Source organism: Fonsecaea pedrosoi, assembly GCF_000835455.1.
Source record: "Fonsecaea pedrosoi CBS 271.37 unplaced genomic scaffold supercont1.5, whole genome shotgun sequence".
In the NCBI taxonomy this organism is placed as follows: domain Eukaryota; kingdom Fungi; phylum Ascomycota; class Eurotiomycetes; order Chaetothyriales; family Herpotrichiellaceae; genus Fonsecaea; species Fonsecaea pedrosoi.
Window position 1 is genome coordinate 3,300,577 of NW_013550611.1, and position 23,473 is coordinate 3,324,049.

The following is a 23,473-nucleotide window of genomic DNA, read 5'->3' on the forward strand; positions in this document are numbered from 1 at the left end:
AAATTCGAGTTTCGAGATGGTGCAGTTAAAAAAAGTTCTTTGCGCAGTCTCCCCAACCCTTATCGATAGCAGAGCCTCGCCAAAAAAAACTCTAACCTTATTGGGACTAGTCAGGGACTCTGTATGGGTGCAACGAGGCTGAGTTTATTGCTCTTTTTGGACTTATTATCATCTCTACTCGGGTACAGCCAAGTGTTCAGAAGGAAAACCCAAACTACCTGAAAACTCATGTCCCAGTGGTATAACTGCTTTTAACTTACTACTTATTCAGTAAAAGAAACTAGAGAAACTAAAATACCTTGGAAAGTGTCCCGCCAATTAGCCAGACCCATTGTGCTCCCAAAATTCACCGTCGTAACCCTTTGGCGCTTCAATTTCCTCGCCAACCAAAGACCATCATCAAATCTATACTCTTTACAACTCTCATGCACCGGTCAAATACTTGACCAGTTGCTCCCGTTCGCTCGTTGGCACGAGGCTCAGCACTTCACGGACCCCCTTCAGTCCACCTTCTTTGTTACCCATCAACAACTCTGCGACCCGCTTGCTGACCGCTTCAGTCTTGACGGCATCAATCTTCGCATAGACCTCTTTCCGGTGGCTCTCATACCACTCAGCCACCTTGCGGTCATCCTTCTCGAACTCGGCATCCAGCAGACCAGACCAATTCTTCAACGTGGCGAGGTTCTGCTCTCTTTGTGTCATACCATTGGTAGTGGTGACAGGTGCGGTGCCTGCAGCCAGGCTGGTGTTGAGCTTCTTGAGAAGAACCTCCTCAGACAATCTTCTTCGAAGACGCCAGTAGAAGAATTTTCTGGCATTCTTCCATTCCAAAGGCATCCGGATCGTTCCCTTGGCCAGCATGCGACCTGCCCGATCGTGCAAATCGGCGAATTGAAGGGCAATCTGTTGGTAGATAGGTCCAAGTAGTTGTTCACGTTCAGTCATCTTAGCTTTGATGGCGTTGAGTTGTTCGGCACTCAAGTTTTTGGCGAGTGACTGAGCCTTCAGCCCAGCATACGTGGGATCCAGACGGGCCATGGTCTCCAGCTGTCTTTCTTTTCGGTACTTGATGCCAACAATACCCTCAGGCTCCAAGACACCACCACGCGACTCGACGTCGGCATACATCTCCATCTGTTCAGGGTTGATAGTAGGATCAACAACAACCTGGAAAACATATTAGCATCTGGGTGCGTGAGAAGCTGGTGATGTAAACTTACCCATGATCCACCACGAAGCTCACCGAAGGGAGGAATGTAGACAAAGACTGGCTGCTCATATTTGACAAGAGCATCGACAATGTACGAACCATATTTGAGGACCTCGTTGTACATGTCTCGTTGACCTCCGGAGAAACCGCGCCAGTTGGCAAGGATCATACATGGCAGTTGCTCGCCATAGTTGAAGTCTTTCAAGGCTTGGGCAGTCTTGAAGGCGGAGTTGGGGAACCACACACCACCAGCCTCTTGCACAATTTGCTCCATTGAGTCAGCATTGGCAGGATCAGCAGGTGTGACGTTCTCGACAGTGCGCGTCTCAACCGCGATGACACCCATTGGGATGCCACCAAGGCGAGCGCGACCAACGACGACAGTTCTGGCCCAGCCACCGAGAGCTTCTTGGAAGGAGTCCTTGTCGAAGAGACCAGACAAGAAACCTTCTTCATCGTCCTTGCCAGCAATAAGGTGTCTCACATCGTAAGGCCCTCTTGGTGGATAGAATGTGATATCACGATCCCAAGGATCTGAAGGTGGGCTCACTGGGACCGGTTGTCCTTTCTTGTCGGGGATGAAGGACAGCCACTCTACGATCTTTTCAACACCCTGGAAATCGTCGCTGGCAGTCATGTGAGAGACACCGTTCTTGTACATGATTTGGGTGCCGCCCAGCTGCAAGTTGGAGGTGTAGACTTCTTTACCAAGCACCTTGTTCAAAGCAGGCGCACCAGTGAGGATAATCGGTTGACCTTCGATCTGGATGGCACGCTGTCCAAGACGGACAAGGTAAGCACCAATACCGACGGATCGGCAGGTGACGAGAGTCAAGGTGAAAATGTCCTCATAAGCTCTGGATGTAGCACCAGCAATGAGACCGGAGCCCCGCAAGCATTCCACGCCCAGTCCGTCCTTAGCGCCAACAATGGTCGTGATCTTGTGTCGCTCCTCGCCGTCCTCGACGACCTTTTCAGTGATGATGTCCGTCTTGCTCAGCAACTCTCTCTTCTCGGGAGTCAAATAGAGATACTTGAAGCCTGAGCTCGGGTTTGACTCGTCATTCCACGCAACAGAGAAGTGAGGAATAAGCTCCTCGGCCATACCAATGCGAGCACCAGAGTTGGCAGAAAGATAAATGCGAGGAATGCCGAGTTTTCGAGCATACTCCGTGCATTTGTTGAAGAATCTGTCCTCAATGGGGCCGAAAGAGCCGATCTGGTAGGTGATATCATTGGCAATGATGATGAATCGTCTCCCTCTAGGATATTCTGGAGTTTTGGCTGTCAAAATCCAGGCGACCATACCGCAGCTGTTGGTTCCCGGCTCACGAGACACCTCAGTGACGTTGTCCGCGTCGTCGATGATCAGCTCGTTATACTCAAGACAGGTTGCCATTTCTGGCTTCGACTCGGCAAGCGGGGCATGTTTCGCCACGGCTTTGTTCCAGCTGTTGTAGATGGCCTGTCTGAAGAGCTCAGGGAAATCGTACACATACTGAGTGCCCATGATGTGGGCCTTGTATCGCTTGGGCTGCAACCATTCCTTAGTTGGGTAAGGGGTAGAGACAGGACGGAGATGCATTGAACCAATCTTAGTAGTGCCACCAATGCTCTCAAACACCCATTCGCCATTGCGTGCCTTCTTTTCGACATATGTCTCGACTTTGACAACATATCCGGACGTGTTGGTGATGATGACCCGCAGAGGATATGGCAATCCACTCTCGGGGTCAGTGCAAAGGATTCTGATCTCAGCACCAGTTACCCGAAGGCGGAGGAACCTTCGAGAGAAACGCTCCAAGAAACCAGCAACTTGCTCTTCCACATCTCCGGGTTGCAAATTGAACACAGGAGTGAAGTTGATAAAGATGTGGTTCAAGTCAGAGTTGTTGTTGCCGATGATCTCGAGAGCGTCACAGATGTCGTTGACCAATCGATCAGTCTCGGAGATGAGGTATTCGGCAGTAGGAATCTCGTCCTTCAAACGGCCCGGTCTGACCACGGCACGAGTGAAGTAGCGCTTATCAACGACCTTGTCCCTGTCATCGCCCTTGCCGATAGCCTCGTAAATATGAATATTTCTATTTTCTGTGAAGACTGGCTTGATCTTGAACTTCGACAATCTACCAAGTTCAAGCTGGAAGGCAAGGGCAGGTTCATTGTGACGAATGCTGACGTCCTCATCGTATGTAGGACCACGGAATGTGAAATATCCAGGATAGGTGCCTTCTTTGTGACCACAGATAAATGTAAGACGACGAACCCGACGGGCCAACAGTTCTGACTTGTACTCGTTGATCAAGCTGTGCGCACGTTCCAGAATCTCTTCGTCGCTCAGATTTTCAATGTCGCGAATGGCGATGTTGCAGACATTTGTCAGCTCATCTTCTAGGCTCTCCGCCTTTGGTGGCCTTCTCTGGCTTTCGAGGGTTGGCATTAGATGCGTGGCGCTCGGACGCTTTTCTGGACCTCCCTTGGGGAATGCCTCAAGAGCGCGAGCAAGACATTCATCGACTTCCTCGAGGTAGTGGCAAGGAGCTATGACACCCTTGCGGGAAGGCTCATCGTCTCCCTGAAGCTTGTTGAGGTATGACAGGTCGCTAACGGATGCGATGCGCTTGAATTGATTGCCATTCTGTGAAGGAGTTGCTTGTCCAGATGGGTAGGATGATGCGAGAGGCAGCCCAAATTCTGACTGTCCAACTTTGCGGAGGACAAAGTCCCACGAGAGAAAGAATGGCGGCTCAACGTCATTGTGATACTCAACCTGCTTGACAGTGTAGGCACGGTAGGCGCGTCGCACGTAAACTTCAAGAGCAGCGAGACTGACCCATGGGTCGTGATGAGCGAAGAAAAGGGGCAACACGTCGAAGACAGTGTAGCGAGAATCTACCACTTCTCTCAACACGTCTAGATCCGGCTCCCGATGCTCCCAGCCAGTCTCTCCGTATTTGGATTCAACCACTGAAGATTTGAGGATGTGCTCCATCTGAGAAGCTCTCTCTTCAAGAGAAGGTAGTGCGCACAAAATGAGAAGCTCACGGGCCTTGAGTGCAACCTTGGCTGTTGCCCGCGATTCGAGTTCTGTGAGTCGGCGCAGGGCTGGTCTGAAGTACTTGCCAACGTTACCAACATTCGGTTGGTTCGGTCTGTACATGTCCAGAATGGCGACAATCAGGTTGTTTTTGGCCGAAACACGGGTGTGGGACAACACAGTCCAAACAACCGAGAGTAGGTCATCTTTATGCTGCTCGCGAAGCTTCAAGATCACGTCTTCATCCCTGGCAGTGCCAGAGGCGAAGAGTTTCTCGACTTGGTAGTACTGGTCTAGGAGGCCGATGAACACATTGTACTCATGTGTCTTCAAGCCATCAGCGTACCCGGCGCAAACATCTTCCAGTGGCTGTAGAGTGGCGTGAAGGGCAGCCCCGTCGCTTGCGGACATGTTGTCCTCAATATATCGGTTAATTGCCTTCTGAAGTTGCTTCGCTGGAAATTCTGCCTGGCGCGAATGTGCACGCTCAACAAGTTGCTCAAGTTGAGTGTCCAGCTTCTGCGGAGTTCTCGAGTGCAGGGCTGACGATCGAGCAGCCCATTCACCGTACGGCAGCTCTGGGTCCCTCAAGACTTGTACCAACTCCTTGAGAGTTGAGGCCATAATAACCTGGTTGTCGAAGCCCATGAGGATATTTTGAAGAATACCGTGGAGCAGAGCGAATCGTTGCGGGGGCTTGTTACCCACGACCTGAGGGGGTCCAAGATTTGGCAGCTGGCCAGTGAATGTCTCAGCGGTTTTGACCCTGGACGGATCATCCAAAGCCAATATACCCAGAATATCACCACCTTCCAGGGTGGCACCTGGTTGCTTGATGAATTGCACAACACCATCCTCCTGAGCAATCAGAGGCATATACATCTTCATGACTTCGACTTCGGCATATGCCTGGCCAGCCCTGACATGTGCACCATTCTCGACGGTGAATTTGACTAGCTTTCCAGGTGACGGGGTTCGGAGCTGAGTGGGATCGTTCTCTTGTTCCAGCAAACACGTCTTGCTGTCAACGCTGAGACGGATGGCGGTAGGTTCTTCCTTCCAGTACAAACTGTGAGATCGGCCCGCGACAAGCATCAATAGGCCTCCATCTGCAAGAGATCGGATGCCAACAGAGCATTTTGACCCGTTGATGAAAACGTGGTAGCTATCTAGACTGGATCTTGTGACGGTGAATTTGTACCGATGTCCCTCGTAGATAAAATCGACTGGGAAGACAGTTTTAAGGACGTCTTTAGCGGGCACTTGACCCTTCTCGAGACCTTTGCGGAACTCAGCAATGCATGCTTCGCTGGCAATGTGGGCTTTGGTCACGGCACCAGCAAGCACGGCCAGCATTTGATCGGGCCGCTCGGCCGTCAACTTGTTGGAGATGAGTTGATCGAGCCATCCAGTGGTGATAGTGTTGTCCTCAAAAGCTGGAGTTTCCAACAACTTGATCAGGTATTCGATCGTGGTCCTGAAGTCTCCACGAATACTCAACTCCTTCAAGGCGACAACCATGTGTTTTCGAGAAGCAGATCGATTTTCGCCATAAGCGAAAATATGACCAAACTGGCTGTCAGAGAAACTGTGAATGCTAGAATTCGAGGAGACTGAGAAATAACCCCACACGTTCGAGCTTGAACGGAAGTTGAGGTCGTGCATCGTACCACTCGAGGGCTTGAATCCTTCACCCGGATCTTCTGAAGTAATACGGCAGGCCGTGCAGTGACCCTTGGGACGAGGCCGGCGTTGAGTCTTCAGACTGGCTTCGTTCTTGAAATGGAAGTCAATTTCGGTTGTTGTGTGAGGGTCGACTCCGTACAACAAGCGAATGTCACGGATGCGGTGAAGCGGTAGACCCATGGCAACCTGAAGTTGAGCAGCTGGCAAATTGACACCGCTGACCATTTCAGTGGTGGGATGTTCGACTTGAAGACGGGGATTCAGCTCCAGGAAGTAGAATTTGTCGTCTGAGTGGGAATAAAGGTATTCCACCGTGCCGGCAGAGACGTAGCCGACCAGCTCACCGAGACGGACGGCAGCAGCCTCCATATTGCGGAAGGTATCTTGGCTGGCAATGGTGACGGGAGCCTCTTCAATAATTTTCTGGTGTCTTCGTTGAACCGAGCAATCTCTGCCGAAGATTGAGATGTTGTTGCCATACTGATCAGCAAGGAGCTGCACTTCCAAGTGTCGAGCATTCCCTGCCAGCTTCATAATAAAGATGGGAGACCCAGGGATTTCATTTGCGGCGGCGTTGTACAGTTCGACGAAATTTGACTCGTCGTCGACCTTTCTGATACCTTTGCCACCACCACCTTCGGACGCTTTGACCATGACAGGGAAGCCGATCTTCTTTGCGGCCGCCAGGCCTTCTTCTGCGGAGTTTACACAGCCTTTTGCGTAGACATCATCTTTTACGGTCACGATGCCATCTCTGTCGATTTCTACCTCATCAACACCCTCTCCTGACCATGGGATACAGGGCACCTTGGCGTGCTGCGCGACAATTGTAGAAGAGATTTTGTCACCCAACGATCGCATTGCTGATCCCGGAGGACCAATGAACACGATTTTCTTGGGAGATGCTGCCAGAGATTCTGGCAATTTGGGGTTTTCTGAGGCGTGACCCCAGCCAGCCCAGACCGCGTGGACGTTCATCCGCTCGGCAATATCAACGATCAATTCGACGTTGGCATAGTTGTTGTTATTTGTGCCTCCGGGCACCTGTTATGGTATGAATCAGCGCTGTTCTTCTTGTGTTTGTTTCCGGTTCTCTTGTAGTTCACGCACCTCGACGTATTGGTCCGCCATGCGAATATAGTCTGCGTTTGCCTGCAGATCTTCGGGCGTGGCCATCACAGTGAACTGGATGGCCCGCTCGTCGCCGAACACCTCGTAGGCCCATTTCCGTACTGAGCGGATTTCCTTGACTGCTGCAATACCGTTGTTTGCAATGAGCACCTAGAAGCAATGTTAGACTGCGGTTGCGCACAGATACCCGTCTTTCTTCTCCTCGAGAAATCCTACTTACTGAGGTAATGACAGTGTGGCCGTCGTGCTCCTGAACAAAGTCCTTCACTTTGCTCGGCGGAGCATTTTCTAGTCTGTTGCCTCCAACGAAATGAGAGGCCACATTGTGTTTTGCCTGCCATGAGCTGGGCGTCCCGTTGGTAAGGGGTTTGGTGCCATTGACACCGTTGACGGCGGGAGCCATGATGGTGAAAAAGGGAAGCCTATCTCATGCAATTGAGGTAGCGCTTGCAGGAAAATCGATCGTAGTCGAGAGGGGAGGTGAAGAGGCGGCCGTGTTATGGTTCTGCGGACTGGGAAAAAGGAGACCGGGATTACGCCAATATTACCGATGTCCCAAAATGGATTGCCCAAAGTCTATACTGCTGCAGGTGAAGGTAAGGAGTGAACAGGTCGGAGGTTGAGAAGGCTACAAAGGTTTTGTAGAAGAGGAGGAGGAGGAAGGAGAGAAGAAATAGAAGTCAGCAACGGGTGAAGGGGGAGGGAAACCGTAGTGCAGTGTGTGTGAGAAACTACACGAAGGCGCAGGGTATATTAGAGTAACGACGTTGCTGAGACGTGTCCCTGACGCTGTTTTGGGCCTGTTGGATGAAGCGGGCGCTGCACAACGGGGTTTAGTTGGATCTCTAGGCGGGCCGCAGCCAAACAGCAACTTAAGCTCCTCTACCTCGAGGGACCCTGTTTTGCTCTGAGCATCACTGTTGGGAGTCGTCAAGCAACCACAGATGAATCGCCGAGCAGGGCCAACCGGAAATCTCTGGGGGGTGATTGGATGCAGGGGCTACTTGGGCTCGCCACTACCGTCGATCTATTCGCTCAGGCGCCCCCGGCAGGCCTGTTCGGCGGCCCACCCCAGCTCTTCCCGCTTAAGTGGCCCGCCCAGTCAAATCCGAAGCCCACTTCTCATCCCCATCCCCCCAACTCCAACAATTTTTTTTCCCGGTGCTGCCTCTACTAGAAATCTCTTTGATGCTCTTTGTTGAGGCCCGGGAAACATGACGTCGGAATGTTGCCATCACTAAAACCATCCCCTGGCAAATACCCCGAGGTCACTCGCCGTAGTCCTAATGTATCTCGTGCCCCAAAGATCCCTCCGGGCGGATGGAAACCTAGAGGCCAACATAGTGTCCAACAAAAAAATTTCCCTGGCTGCCGTAGCCCAGAAAGGGGGCAGGCACATCGACATTATGGTCCCAAGTCGCACAGATGGGTCTTTGTCGTATATCGTATCTAAATCTGTCTCTACCTCAATAACTGAGTGGTCTTGTGGCGACTATCGTGCCGCTTGTGTATCTTTCTCTTATCATTTCTCAGCCTCAGCTGGAGTCCACGATGACTGAATAACCATGGCACCGACGTACCAAGCAAGACATCCAGGGGGCGGCCCTAATCTCGAGATCCAATGGTTCCCTGGCCGCATCAATGGCGGAGTCCGCCCCTGTCAACCACACAATTTCGGAGTCCGTTTTTGGTGCATTCTTCGCCCCTTCCACGAACCCACCGAAGCCCGAATCTGATTCGCCCTCACCCTGTATACACTGCTCCTACTCCTTCCGCTTCTCTCGTGGCAGACACGCGGGTGCATGGGGGGTTAGAGGCCAAGGCGACCATGTACCGGTCGGAGAGCGAAAAGTGACTTGGGAGGAGCAACATCGCCGAGAAAAGACCACTTCACTGTTGGTGCTAAGTACGTCGAGATGGAAGCTGATGGCAAACAAAGTCGCGATAGATCTCAGTGCTGCAAATTGGCCCCCCTCGACCTGGCATGCAGCATCAATTATTGCATGGTGAAAGGGTGTAGGGTGCCGTGGTGCGAAAATCAGATTGGGATCTAAATTTGGTGTTGGGCCCCCAGCAGAATTGCAGCCCTGGTGACACTTTCCCATCTGCGGCATCGCCTTGGATCCAGTCCGGCTAGCGCAAGATCAATCTGGGCGAGTTGTGGAGTCGATCGAACGGTGAAATTTCATCATGAATCGTCTTTTCTATCGCCCATCGACATGATTGAAGAAAAGGGGGCGACGATCTCATCCTCGTGATGGTTCGTGATGCAGCCTCCTCCTATCTTGGGGAGGGAAAATTCGATACAAACCGCACCCATGGCAAATGGCTAATTTCAGGGGGCATTTTAGTGGAAGAGAAAACACGAACTCCCCCCTGATAGCCGATATGTACCCGAAATCGGAGGGCGAAAACAACAGGACAGTGAGGCTGGCTGACGTCAAGCGACAACTTCATTGACAGTCAGGGACATCCCAGCTGTGCCGCTCAAAAGGACTTGGTGCTATAAGATGCAAATCACAATTTGCACCTACGTTGAGATCGAATTCCAGGAGGTGATAAAGGATTGAGCCACGAAACGCCACCAAAAAATAGGGGGTGTTTCTGCAAGGACATCTACAGAAATAATTGTTTAGTTGGCTTCTGCGTGGAGGTCCGTCAACGTTTGGGTTTGCCTGTTTCCAGAGACCACTATTCATTGGGAGATCGCGTCCAATATCTCGAAATCTGGGGCGTCTGTTGTTGTCCGCCGAAAGTCATGGTGCAGACGAGTTCTGCGGTCATGTGACCCAACAAATGAGCCCCCACGAGGCTGAGTTAGATTCAGGGGCTGACAAAGAGTACAACTCCGAAATCAGCAGAATGAGTTAATACGTAACCACCACCAATGCCTGATTTCAGAGGTGACTTATGAGTATACCGGAGTACTCTTGCAATCAGTAAGTCAGTGTGCCCCAGAAACAGAAATCTGAACCACTCGCACCCAATCTTCAAAGTGGGTTGGTGCAGCTCTCCCAATCACTGTCGCCCTCAAACATGGGCAGTATACCCTGAGTTGTCTCCCAATGCAGGAGATACTGGGCATAGCGGTGAGATGGAGATGGAAAAAGTCCATATGGGATATCTGCAGACATTGGATGCAGGCTGCCCAAGTGCTAGCTACTTCGCCTTCAAACGATCTGCATATCAGTCAATAGCCCGGTGCATCGACTATCTTGTGAAGTTTGAGAGTAAGGATGAATAAGCTATGCCAACTCGTGCACAATGTTGTCAGAGGTGGACGATTGCCGCACATCGAGTGCTTCACTTCTATATGGGCGGAGAGCGAGACGAACACATGGTGAGATTGTACCGACTGGTATAGAAGACCACACATCGACATCACTATCATGTTGTGAACGGAGAGCGAGCACATCGCAAACACAATCTGGGGCGATATCAGCAGAGGACGAGACAGTCGAGATTTACTCAACGATCAAACTGACGAACGCCACTGCGAAGTCTTGCCAATGAGCATCTGGATGGCGGACGGACACGAGGTGTCGACGAGCCAACAGCTGGCGGACGACCACACCAACGTGTCCATGACGATCTGAGCGGATGCTGACCACTCACCTTGTCTAGTACGATGGCATTGGGGGACGAATCCCTCTTATCAGTTATCCATGATGGTGAGGAAGACGGACGAACGATATTGATCAAACTACTTCCGTCGCTCGCTCACCAGGGGACGACCGTGCTAACGTCGTCTCAACCGATACGAGAGAAGGGCGAACTCGTCACACCAGCGTCCCGTGACGATGACGTTGGAGGACGATTTGTAGTGTATCAGAGCAACTCAGTCGCTGGAGGACGAACGTATGAACAGCCTCCCAAGCGATGTCAGCGGAGGACGAATCCACTATATCGAGATTGAATGCATGTCCTCAGCGGTCGTCTGTCAGTAGAACTAGGGCATGTATCGATGGATTCATGAACGGCCGCTCTGACCAGACATGATACTCCCGTCTGATTGCACTGCCCGATCTGTCCTGAATGGCGTTGCGATAGCTGCACAGGACGATAGAACGGGTCGTCGACACGATTCACAAACGAACGAGAAAATCGGGACACGCGATGCACTCAGCGCACGACAGACAGGCACATAGAAAAACTTGTTTCAATCTTGCTTTGTTTGCTTTTCAAAACAAGAAAGGAAAAAAACCACCGTTGCACACGTTGAGGCACCTGCCTCCTCTCATGCCTTGTTTCGTTTCCGCCCCCTCCCTCCTCCCTTCCTCCGCCCTTCCTCCGCCCTCCCTCCACCCTCTGTTCACCTTCGTTTCCTCCTCCCCCTCCCCCTCCCCCCTCTCCCCCAGCCGCTCCCTACTCGTCCTCCCAGACCACCATGCCCGGCTCGATGGTCGTCAAGGCGGTCAGAAAATGGACGCGAACGTCCTTTTTCTGACCTGGTCGCCATGACCGACCGATTGCCTGGGCCATGGTGGCCTTCCGCTCCTCCTCGCCCGCCACAAAGGGCGCCAGAAAGATGACATGGTTGGCGACCTGGAGGTTCCAACCGGCAGCGTCAGGGCTGTCGACCTTGAGAACAAGGACGCCAGGCTCCTTCCCCTGCCGGAAGTTCTCCACAGCCGCCCGCGCCGAAGCACCCTGGTAGCCGTCGTAGCAGACAATGTCTGCTGCGCGGCACGCCTCGACGAAAGCGCGTTTCATGCCCTCGAACTGGGCAAACACCAGGACCGAGTCCCCTTCCTGGGTGGCCGTCTTAGCGATGGCCACGGCGAGCCGCATTCTGGCCCCGGTCACTGAGCCGGGGGCCCCTGAGGTCGTGCGGAGTTCGAAAAGGTTGACTGGAATGATGTCTCCAGCCGCCCGGAACTCGCAGCACTCCTTCGAGAGACACAGTTCGCACAGGAGGTGGCCGCATTGGGTTGCGACCGAGAGCCCTGCCTTGTGTAACGGCGTGTTGCCGCATGTCGAACATTCGCCCGAAGGCGAAGTGCCCTCGAAGGAGTCCACCACGACACCCATAAAACGCAGTCGACGAAGGCCTCGCAGGAGAACCTCTAGGTGGGTCTCCACCATGGCCATCCGCAAGTCGACTTCCTTCGTGCCGACGGCGGCTTTTTTGACCTCATCCAGCGTGAATGAGGTCTGGCCACCGCCGGACCTTGAAAGAAGACGACCGGGCGCCAGAGGGTTCTCCTGCGAGTAGTCGAGGAGGAGCTTCACAATCTCGACGGCCACGGTGTCGGCCAAGTTGCCATTGGCGGCGTTCTGCATGAAACTGGCAAAACTTGCTGCCGCCGATTCTTCCACCGTGTCCTTGAGAAAGGAGAGTTCTCGCAGGACTTGCAAGAGTCGTTGAGATCTGTGCAGAACGAACCGTCTTTGTTCGTTGACCAGGTTGGTGAGTCTTTGCACCTCGACTCCAATGAGGGTCTTCAACACCTCTTCGTCACTCTGGCCGTTTGTCTCGGCCTCCACACTTTGGACATTTTCCAGCATCAAACTCGAGCACAACTGGGCCTCGATCGGTCCGCTCGTTTGGTCGACCATAGTCGTTAGCAACTGGAGAGTCTTAGGTTCTTCCGAAGTCGCTGCGATCTTTGTTTTGATGGTCTTTCTGTTGAATGTTCGATCGGGATCCATTGCCAGTGGCTTGACGTCCGCATGTGTGATTAACTCGGAAGGAGTGGGCAGAAATGTGTAGTGAATTCTTTGCCTCACAAGACCTTCTTTTGAAATCTGGTTCTTCCGAATGAATTTTGACGAAAACTCGTGTGCAAGTCCATATATCTGTTCCTTGTATGCCGGCGAAGCGATGTTTTGATATGAGTGGAATTCTTGTGCGTCGGATCGGTCTCTGATCATCTTGGTTCGATCTATTCCAAATCCAAACTTGCCTTCCTTCTCATCGTAAGCCGCGATCTGCGTACCCAACAGTTTTGCCATGGTATTCACGTTATCATAATCGTGAATCGGTGGTGTCCCGGAAAGCAGCCATCTTGCAGAGGCATCAAGCTGCAGAAGCGCCAGCATTGTCTCGCCGTGGATATAGGTGAATTCATCCACAATAAGTCTTCGGAATGCGAACATGTGCAGGAGAACAGGAATTTTCCCTTTTGTCTCAAAAGCAGCCAGTTCCTCACTGAGAACCTCTTCAGCTGTTATCTGCAGTCGCTTAGCTGTAGTCTGATCGTGGTTTGTATCAGTCCGTGACCGAGATTTAGGGTTCTTGGGTGTGTTGTCTTCTTCAGCTTGATCATCATCATTATCGCTGATGGCTTCTGCAGCTTTCTCGGCCTTCTTCCTCCGCTTGGCTTCTTGTTCTGCTTTAATGGCGGCTTTGTTGGTCGCTCGCGTCACATATCCTTCAAATCGCTCATATTTGGAGTCGGCAGTTGTTGTCGATCTGACTTCAGCCCATTTGGTCCAGAACTTGGCCTTGGCTTCACGCAACTCCTCGACACACGAACCTAGATTGGACAGAGCCACACTCAACCACTCTTGAAAAGCCCGGCCAGGATCGTTTGGAAAGCATGGAGAGCAAGCAATCAAGCGCAAATACGTCCAATACTCGGTATCGTTGAACATATCCCATGGAGCCAGGATAAGTCGTGCTGACCGGATTTGCTCGTGAGAATAAGCCTGTAGCTGCTTTACCGACTCGGCGACGATGTAATATGGGCCTGTAATCGACCTTGCGTTACTCGCGGTGAGTTCTTTCCAATCCAGAGTTTTTGCGATCTCAGACGCCCATTGCTTGACAATATTCTTTGGCACCAATATCAGCGTCCCGTCAGATTGAATTTTTGTCGGATCATGAGAGTCAGCTTTGAATGCAGTCGAAGACCGTTCATAGTCTAGCTCGACCAATGCAAGAGAAGTGGTGGTCTTTCCTCCCCCTACTTCGTCGGCGACAATGCCACCTCGAACTTCAGTTTTCGGTAGGAGAGCCTTTGTTTCAAGTCTCCATCCCAGAGCGGGCAGGCAAGACTCGACCAAAGACGTTTCATCCCATTGTGGCGGACTGTTCTCTTGAGAGTACATCCAAGCAAGAGCGCGGGATTGAGTAGGCCAAAGTTGGCGCTTGAGGTGTAAGTCGATGTCGATTTGCGGGTCGACTTGGTCTTGCTCGTTTGACAATAGCTGTGGTGTAACAAACTCTCGCGGAGGAGCGAAGCGGTCGTATGAATCTAGTCGCCATTCCAAAGATTTGAAAGAAGGAATAGTCTGATCAGGATTCGCTAGTTGTGCGACAGCGCGGTGTGCCAATGTCTTGACGTTGACCACAACATTCAGAACAACTTTGCCGTCGAGCGTCTGCAAGAGTGCAAGTGCTGCCTTAGGTCTCATTTTCAGAAGGTGTTCATACTTGGCTGCCTCTAGTGGACTCTCCAGGGCGACAACCTTCTCACTGGCCTTCAAACTTTTCACGATCCACTTGAGTGAGGGTGGTGAAGGGGCACATTCCGTGCACATGGTCATCTCGAGGTCGTTAATGCGTTGCCAACCCTTGTTCAATTCAGGGATTCGGGCTGCATGAGACGCAATCCAGCCGAATTCACTTAATGCTTCAGGTTGTCGTTCCAAATCAACACAGAGATCTCGACGGTGCTGCAATCTTTGTACGGCATTCATGTCAAAGGTTAAGTCCAAGAGCAGAATTGTTAAGTGACTCTGGCCACAGCCGTTAGGAGATATGAAACTGGTATTTAGAGTCTGACACCACTTGTGCATGGTGTTCTCGTGGACTGGTATCTCCAGACTCTGCCCTTGCGAGTTTGACCATCGATTCACCACCTCACAGTTGATTTCCATGCCCGTGGCCAGTTCAGCTGTAGCGAGAGGTCTCCAGGGGGCGTCGATACTCACCAGAACTGCCCTGTCGTCATTCAGGTCTCGACGAGATGGCTGAGTTGAGAAGACAACACGATCGAGGTATGCATCTGTCAGGGCGCCGGCATTCAGGAACAGAAAGGTTGGTGCCTCCGAAGGCGACTGGCCCACTCTTCTGTGCAAAGTGCCGCTTGGAGCAGGACACTTCTGGAGTAGCTTGTACTCCCCAACAACTCCATCGAGCACTGAGGACTGTACCCCTTGGAAAGAATCGCTTGGACGGACTTCGAGAGTTGAGAATGCAGTTAGCGAGGCAAACGGTTCGGCTTGGATGCCGAGATTCTGTTCCCATGATTTGACTTGTTCACCTTTGCCGGCGACATGAAGCTTGAAGTTTTTCGAGTGTCCATCCCAATATTCCCATACTCCTTCAAAGAGATTCACAAGAGGGTACATTTTGGCCATAGGGTATCGGAACAAATCTCGCATCGCGCTCTTTGCTGGTTCTTCTTCTGGAGCTTTGGCGAATAGTACCCATTTGGGTGTGGCGTCTAGATGGAGGTGCTGTTTGTCCGACTGCTCTTGGTCTGAACATGGATCACGGAGATAGCGCTTCTGGACAAATTCGAGCTCCAGGCGGCAGCTGCTTGACTCATACACGGCCTTCCAAGAACCTTCAAATTTGATCTTGTGGAATTGCACCTGACTTCCAAGTGCTTCCAAGATTCGTTCCCTTGTCGATTCGAAGACGTCGTTATTGAACAACTGTGTTAGATCATCTGGACGTCGATTCTGCAGGATTGGAGGGAGTAGCTCAGCCAGGTGGTTCACAAATGTGTTCGCCAGAGGGCGGTCTTCTTGTGGGATCGCTAGACGGCTCAATCTCTGATGCCCATGCGTGTTTCTGCTGCAACCCTTGCAGCATGTGTAATAGCACTCTGGGCAAAACAATATCTCGTGTCTGCTGCGCCGATGAAGGCCCTCGCAATGACACAGCGGTTGGAGGTCCACAGCGAGACGGACAATGTCGCTTAGAGATTTTGTATCATGAGCACTTGTCCAAGTTTCGACAATGTGTTCGAGACTGTCCTTTTCAATCGCCGCTTCCAAGGCTTGCTCAGTGGTATCTTCTGAATGACGATGGCGAGATATTTCACTTTTGTCTAGTGTCTGGTCAACGTACGCTGGAAATATGCTGGGCCCCGTCCCAGAAGTCTTGTCACAGGCAATGACCGCACTCAGCATCGCTGCTCCGATGACTGTTGTCGACATTGCATTTCCGCCCAAGTCCTGACACTGTCTTGAAGTGTGCTTCCCTAGGTCGAGCTCCTTGATCGCGAATCCTTGCAATGAGAGTATCTCGGCTCCAGCCAACGGAGCGCCTCGTCGAGTGTCAAACAGGCAGCCTAAAGGCGTAACGCATCCAACGATACCCCACTGGCGCCTATCTGTGTCGCGGTCGATATTCTGTGACACATTGATATTTCTGTGCTTGTATGTCATATCGTAGCCCCGCTTAGAAACATTGCTGAGTAGATGGATGTCAAGAACATCTAGGATCCTCCTGGATTGGATCGACGCCCAGGTCTGGTCGGCATAATCGTCTAGTTTTGGTTCCGTATTCCCACGGCGGTTGGTAAATGGTGTGCCAATTCCCAGTCCATCTTGCACGCGTGCGGCCACATGGCGTTTGCGACAATTGACCCAGTCCTGCGAAGAAGGCTTTGCTTTGCTGTCCTCGCTAGTGTACTTGGAAAGGTGTAGACGCGGGTCGTTGTCGCTGAAGATGAAGTCGCAATACGGCGACGATGCACGGCGTTGGAAAAGAGCCATCAACATGACCCATCGCTTGTGGGCTTCCTCGATGTCGAACCCTATTTCTTGAGCTCGCTCGATGTTGATACCGAGCAAATATCCTCGATTCCGCGTTTGTGGAAGATAATAGTCGAGCGAATCCAGCTTGACGGCCACAGACTCGTACCCTTTCTTGCGCCAGAAGATTTTGATCTCGTTCCATGGAGCTCCCTCGACGTTCTCAATTATGATGATGGTTGGCTTGTACATCTTGGCATATGCCCCAATGCCATCCAAGGTCTTAGCGGACTCACCTTCGCCGCGCTGTCCTTTCCACTCTCCCTTAGTGCTGTTCAAAGCGGAGTAGTCCACGCAAGAGGAGCCAGCAACCAAGATGTGAACGTCTTGGGGAGGTTTGTAACGCCCTCCGTACGCTGTGACCGGCAGATAGTCCTCATTCTCTGGGTTTTGCGCATGGGGTCCGAACTCTGTCACGTCCCGGAAGATCACAGGCGGACTAAAGTTTCGTTCGATGAAGGCTTGCTTGAAAGGCTCGATTTCGGCACTCCCAAGATGCTGATACTTGAATTTGTCACCGTCCCCTCGCGAGGTCAAAGACTTCCGAACCAGATCCATAGCAACAAATGGGCTTTCTGTGCCGGAGCACATGGTGAGTACTCTGAACCCCCCATCTCCAAAGGGTTTGCAGGCATCTAGCAGTCCTTCGCTCACAGCACGCTCAGTGATAAGGTCGAAAATGCGGTAGATGTCTGACAAAGGCGCAGCGGAAGTGTCAAGGCAGCTGCCTCCAGTCGTTCGAGTCACCCTCTGGTGAGCATCATGATTGTCATCTTTGTTAGCTCCGGTGGCGGGCGCTGCTTGGTTGCCTTCTTCTTGAGGTGAGTCTCCACTGGCTGAATCACGTCCCAGGGCCTGTACGATAGGATCGGTCGTTAAGCCTTTGCCATCACTAGTAATGCAGGTGCTCCGAAGCACAGCAAGTTCGCTTTGTCCCCGCTTTGACATTTGTCTCTGGTCAGCACTTTGCGCAGCTGCCGATTTGGCCGAGTCCAAGGGGGCGAGTTCAAGACCCTCGTAGATTGGCTTTTTCGAGAGCCGAGACTCTGTGGAGTCACCATCCTGAAGTTTGATCGACGTCTTCCACACCTTTGTCACAGGATTGTACTTGGCGTATTTCCCAGGAGCAACTTCTATCACTTCACCGCGTGCCTTCGCACCTCTCTTGCCTGTTTGGATCTCGGGTGATTCTGATCTGCTGCTGTCGGAGTCACTTGCAGACTGTGTAGGCATCGACGCGGGCAGCGCATGAGAGACAGCAGCCTGGCCGGCCGCGGCTTGAGTGTTCACACTGCTCCCTGGCTGAACAGAGTCAGGACCTTGGGCTTGCGCAACGTGAGTGGTGTTGTTGTCATGGGATTGATGAGGATCCATCTTGCACACGGAAAGCCACTATTGCGAATTTGTCTTGAGTGTGCTATGACCCGGAGGCTTGTCTTCAGGAACTTCCAACACGGCGTCAACTTCCAAGAGCAAAGTTGAAATGCGGCCAGAGCCTTCGCTGCAGGAATTCCAAAGTACAGGTAGCGCCTGGTAGTCGGGCAGGCTGGCAGGATCGTGTGTGAGATGTCTGGTGATGGAAGAGCTTTGCGGGGACTACATAGGTTAGTTTCGTAAACATGAATTCAGTCTGGGAGCAACTCACAGTCCAGTGATGTCTATGGCGAGATATTTGGACCGAGCCACAAGAGATTGACTGCTACCAAGACTGAAGGAAGGCTGTAGGATGTTCTGGATAAGAGGAGCTCGATGGTGCTGGAACGTCTTGATGGCTGCAGGTACTTCTTGTGTATTTGATGGTGAAACCTCGTAGGATGGTGTCTTGACAGGAGGAGGTCCCAATTGTGAGGCAACGCAATGAGAGTAGAATTGGACAATGTTTTCGCCAGAGGAAGGAAGTCTTTCCAGGACGTTGAGCGAGAAGGCCAGACAGGATGCTCCAAGGATGGAGTGTAGATGGTGCTGTCTTTGGGATGATGTTTGCAACGACTGAGTCTGAAGAGGTGAGGAGCGAATTTCATTTTTGAAATTGAAGATGCGTGGGTCGTGCTTTGTGCTCTACGCTCCGCCCCGGGATGCAGTTTGTCGGCCAAGCATCAAAGAAGAGCTTTCTCTCGGCGCTGCGATTGAATAACATGACCTTAGACCGTTACTTCATTCTTTTCTTGTGCACGCAGACGCCTTTGCATCTTGAATTCTCCAACTGTGGCTGCGATTCTTCATCTCATCAATCCAGGCTTCCGAGGCGGCGTGGCGATGGCTTGATGCACACATCTTGGTAAGTTCCTGGGCAAGTTGGTGTCTAAGTGGCAGATGATGCTTTTTGGTGGCCAGAAAGCACAGTGTCGACCTTGATTGCTTGATGTTGAAGAGAGCAAACACCATCACGACGAGGGAATTCTTTGCGAGCACACACCACCCATGCAGATTTAGTGTGATGGAATCTTGACGCCAGAAAAGTTGAAGACTCCATGATGGGGCACGACTTGTACGGAATGCCAGCATTTTCGACGATGATAAACCCGGTTCACTCGACACCCAGGCCGACGGCTTCCCCTGGTACTGGGTAAATCTCTTTGGGCATTCCGGGGGATTCAGGGACAGCCACTACCACCTTCCAGCTGCCGGTGGAACCGAGACAGCAGAGGCAGCAGAGGCAGACCGAAGAGCAATGGACGACAATGCATCATGTACTCGACCCCAGAGTGCAGAGGTTCGTTGCAGAGCTTGATGAGATGAACGCCGAGGTTGTTTGTGCCATTGCGGTTCTTTTTGACATTGATGTGGATCCCTTGGCAGCTTTTTGGAGACAGAAGACACGACCGGCCTTGATTTGGAGATGAGGTGACAGACGACGGATGACAGAAGTACAGACAATATTGGACCTTGAAGAACATTAGCTGATTGAAATGCCATCAAAGGTTCTTGATGGGCATCACTCACAGTGGACGAGGTGTTGGTTGCGACCATATTTTTATATACTAATCAGTTTGCACCGCCTACTGGCGGCTTGCTTCGATGAGGGTCGACAGGGAACTGACCATGGCGACGATCGGCATCTGTGGGAAAGAGTTCAGGAGATGACCGATGATGGTTGTTGTCGCAGTCAAGTTCGAAGAAGTCGGCCGCCCTGCTGCCTCTCGGTCAAGCAGGGATGAATCGAAGCAAGGGTTGAAAGAGAGGTCCGGCTTTCTTTTGGACAAGGTGATACTGCCAGGCGCTGTCTAGTGGTAGACATCCTGCACTGCTACTACAGCTGTAGTAGCAGTGCAGGATGTATGAAGGATGAGATGGGGGGGAGAGTGTAAGTCAGTCCAAGGAGATGAAAAGGAACCAAATGGCGCGCGGTCATGTGGTCAAATCTTCTTTCGTTGACCGTGCGGCGCCGCAGGTAGGTGAACGGTCTCTCCCTTGGCAGGCTATGGAATGCTCTGCGTCTCGCGCGAGTCTTTTCACGGCAATTCTCACTGCACTACGGCCAATGTTTCTATGTGTCGAGCTGGAGTTTCATCCCAAAGCTGCTGGCAGATCTCCAGATGCATTTCATCCCGACTCAGTGCCAATCGAAACCATCAGAACAACCCAGTTCGGGCTGCAGAAGCGCTACAGGGAAAGCCTCGCCGTATGTCGCCCTTGATCCCTCCTAACGAGCTGGAATAGTGGATGTTATACAAGATCTGAAAAAGCTGGTGGTCTAAGACACAGCTCAATCGAGGGCGCACATTGGCTTGGAGAAATGCAAAACAATTGGATTCATCAGCGCAACCACGAATCTATGAAAAGACACATTGCAACAGCCGCTGACCCAGTGCTCCCCAGGTTGACCAGTCTCGGAATCGTCATGATATGCTCAGAAATGGCAATACAGCAACGGTATTACAGGCACACGAATCAGAGGACAGGAGAACCACGTGAGTGACTAGGACGAATCAACTATGTGAAAAAGAAGAGTTGGAAGGACAGCGGCTCAAGCAGAGGAAGCAGAGGAATTAGAGAAGCGGAAGAAGCCAATATTTGCCCGAGTGAAGAATTGTTACATCTGCCTCCAAATAACTATTCCCGTTGAATATGCACATACAATCAGGCTTGTCAGTAAGAGAGCTGTTTTCTGGACGAATGGTCATCGTCTTATTTTTTCGAGGCAACCTCCTCGCCGGCATGGACATTAAGTCCAAGTCCCTCTGCATCAAGATAAAGCTTGTTCTTCCCTCCAGCTTCCTGTAGAATCTGTGCAATATTGCGAGCGTTTTCGATTTGTCGCAGTTCGACATAACTCCTACTCTTCTTAATAGCGTCGCCGATCAATTCCGCTGATCTGGCTTCACCCTGTGCTCGAACAACAGTTGCCTGCTTCTCCTGCCTCGCCTTGTCGACCACAAAGGCAGCTCGCTGTGCCTCCTGTTGGGCAACTTGCTTAGCCTCCACCGCAGCAGTGAACTCTGGTGAGAAGGACAAGTGCGTCAAGGAAACGTCGTCCAGCATAATGTTGAACCGTGCCGCTCTCCTCGTAAGGTTGTCCCTAACCAATCTTGCAACATTTTCTCTTTGGGTAATGAGCTGGCTCGCATTGAACTGCGCAACCACGCTTTTCAGCACTTCGTTCACAATCGAGGGAAGAACACGCTCGTCGTAGTCTGTTCCGAGCGTCCGATAAATTTGTGGCAGCGCTTCAATGCGAGGCCGGGAGAGGACACGGCAGGTAATATTGACCATCTGTAAGTCTTTGGTTCCCGTGAGAGAGGCGACATTCCGTGGCTTCGCTCGGACGTCGTAGTCGATCGGTGTCTCAAACCAAGGTATCCGAATATGGGTGCCTGTCCCGCATCAGTGATCCGCGACGACACGGAATGGCAAACATAACCCTACCTTCATTGTAGATCTCTTTGGAAACACCAGATAATCTTGTGTATTTGATGGCGCGATGACCACCCTCGACTGTACCCCGTCAGAACATATCGATACCCGCCAGATTCAGAGAGAGATACCGTTGAATAGAGAGTTCGATAGAACGACGCCAGCAACACCCAGACTGATCAAAGCGAAGATGCCTCTGCCTGCAGCGCCGCCTCCCGGAAGACCCCCAAAGCCTTGACTACGGCGCTGTTGCAGCGTCCGCTGGATCTGCTGGAAGTGCTCCCTTGGATCGTAGGACATCTTTGCGCCTTTGTTAAGAACGCAAATCTGTGGACGAGAGATGTATTTCAGGGTGCAGAGCTAGTAGGCAGCGTCGATGATGCGCCTATTCAAGGAAAGCTTTCCATTTTCGAGCTGCGGAGAAACAAGAGCTTGGCGCCGCTTTTACATAACTTTGTACGCAGGATGTCACTGCATGAGCCTCTCTCGCGCCCACCACCACCTGCAACCCTTGACTTGTTCTATCTTTGCGACACGACAAGTTTCCTGAGATACCCCAAATCCGCGTACATCTAAAATGGCTCCCGGACAAAGTCGTAGCGTCTTTGTGGGCAATATACCCTTCAGTAAGTTCTTAACCCTTTCTTTGTGCCTTGAAGTTGACTGACATTCTTCAGATCTCAGCGAGGAAAACATTGTCAAGATCCTCAGCCAAGTCGGTACAGTCGTCAAGTTCAGGTTGATGACCAACCCAGACACGGGTAAATCAAAGGGATTCGGCTTTGCGGACTTCCAGGACGCCGACCAGGCCGCAAGCGCAGTTAGGAATTTAAATGATTTCGAGATCGATGGCCGCAAGATTCGTGTCGACTGGCCTCACAACAACGAGAAAGACTCGGTTCCAACAAATTATGAGCAGACTGCTGGTACTGTGGGCGACGGACACCAACAAACTGGGCCGAACGCTCTGCCTCCACTGCCTCCAGGGACTGATCTCCCCCCAAACCTCAGAGCAACCGATGCCATTTCTCAAACCCTTGCTACACTTCCGCCGCCACAGCTACTTGACGTTCTTACTCAGATGAAGGCGCTGGCGATTTCAGATCCTGCAAGAGCCACGTCCCTGCTCAAGACGGCACCACAACTATCCTACGCCATTTTCCAGGCTCTAATCTTGATGAATCTGGTGGATCCAAAAGTGCTAGCGCAAGTAGTTGAACAAGCCGCGAGACCTCCTCAACCAGCAAGTATCCCTCCGCCGCAAGCGACTCCGCAGCAATACCCCGGCTTCCCACCTCCCATGGTGCCTGGCCAAATGCCTCCCCGTCCTCCTCAGCAATTTCCTCCAGCGACAATGCAACAACAGACACCGCAACCGCCTGCCGCCCAACCTCAGCTGTCCCATCAAGAGATGATCCAACAGGTCCTCGCCATGGATCAGAGGACAATCGACTCATTTTCTCCGACTGAGAGGGCACAAATCATGCAGATCAGAGCCTCGATGGGGGTCAGATGAGCTGCAGAGACAATGTTGGGATCTAAACTTGACAAACAACCATATGTCACAAGCACGCCGAGCTGATGAAATACTCGTTCATACTATGCCATACAATATGTCCTTGACAGGCAATATCTACGCCAGTGACATGGGAATCGAGCCTGCATCAGATTCTCTTGTGGCGGATGTTGTGCGATGTACGCGCTCCGTATATCCGACACGAATTTTACGACCGGGAATCTACACGTTTGCTAAAGCAAACACTTTCAGCCCGGAAATTTCCGCGGCGACGCGATGGGACCGCCTCGAGGAGCAAGTGATCCTTTGTGCACTGCAGAAT

At 51.8% G+C, this 23,473-nt stretch overlaps 4 protein-coding genes across 4 annotated transcripts; 1 reads left to right on the forward strand and 3 right to left on the reverse strand.

Moving 5' to 3' along the window:
- Positions 1-423: 423 nt before the first annotated feature.
- Z517_08677 (uncharacterized protein) lies at positions 424-7,470 on the reverse strand (the record flags this gene model as incomplete). Its single annotated transcript, XM_013427192.1, has 4 exons — positions 424-1,170; positions 1,224-6,980; positions 7,047-7,217; positions 7,288-7,470. 4 exons carry the CDS (start codon positions 7,468-7,470, stop codon positions 424-426), a joined length of 6,858 nt encoding a protein of 2,285 aa, XP_013282646.1.
- Positions 7,471-11,432: 3,962 nt separating this feature from the next.
- On the reverse strand, positions 11,433-18,155 carry Z517_08678 (uncharacterized protein; the record flags this gene model as incomplete). The annotated part of the gene is made up of 1 exon (XM_013427193.1): positions 11,433-18,155. One exon carries the CDS (start codon positions 18,153-18,155, stop codon positions 11,433-11,435), a length of 6,723 nt encoding a protein of 2,240 aa, XP_013282647.1.
- A 2,754-nt stretch (positions 18,156-20,909) lies between these two features.
- Z517_08679 (uncharacterized protein) lies at positions 20,910-21,935 on the reverse strand (the record flags this gene model as incomplete). The annotated part of the gene is made up of 3 exons (XM_013427194.1): positions 20,910-21,595; positions 21,648-21,716; positions 21,767-21,935. The coding sequence occupies 3 exons, from the start codon at positions 21,933-21,935 to the stop codon at positions 20,910-20,912; spliced, it is 924 nt and encodes a 307-aa protein (XP_013282648.1).
- A 277-nt stretch (positions 21,936-22,212) lies between these two features.
- On the forward strand, positions 22,213-23,151 carry Z517_08680 (uncharacterized protein; the record flags this gene model as incomplete). The annotated part of the gene is made up of 2 exons (XM_013427195.1): positions 22,213-22,261; positions 22,313-23,151. The coding sequence occupies 2 exons, from the start codon at positions 22,213-22,215 to the stop codon at positions 23,149-23,151; spliced, it is 888 nt and encodes a 295-aa protein (XP_013282649.1).
- Positions 23,152-23,473: the final 322 nt, after the last annotated feature.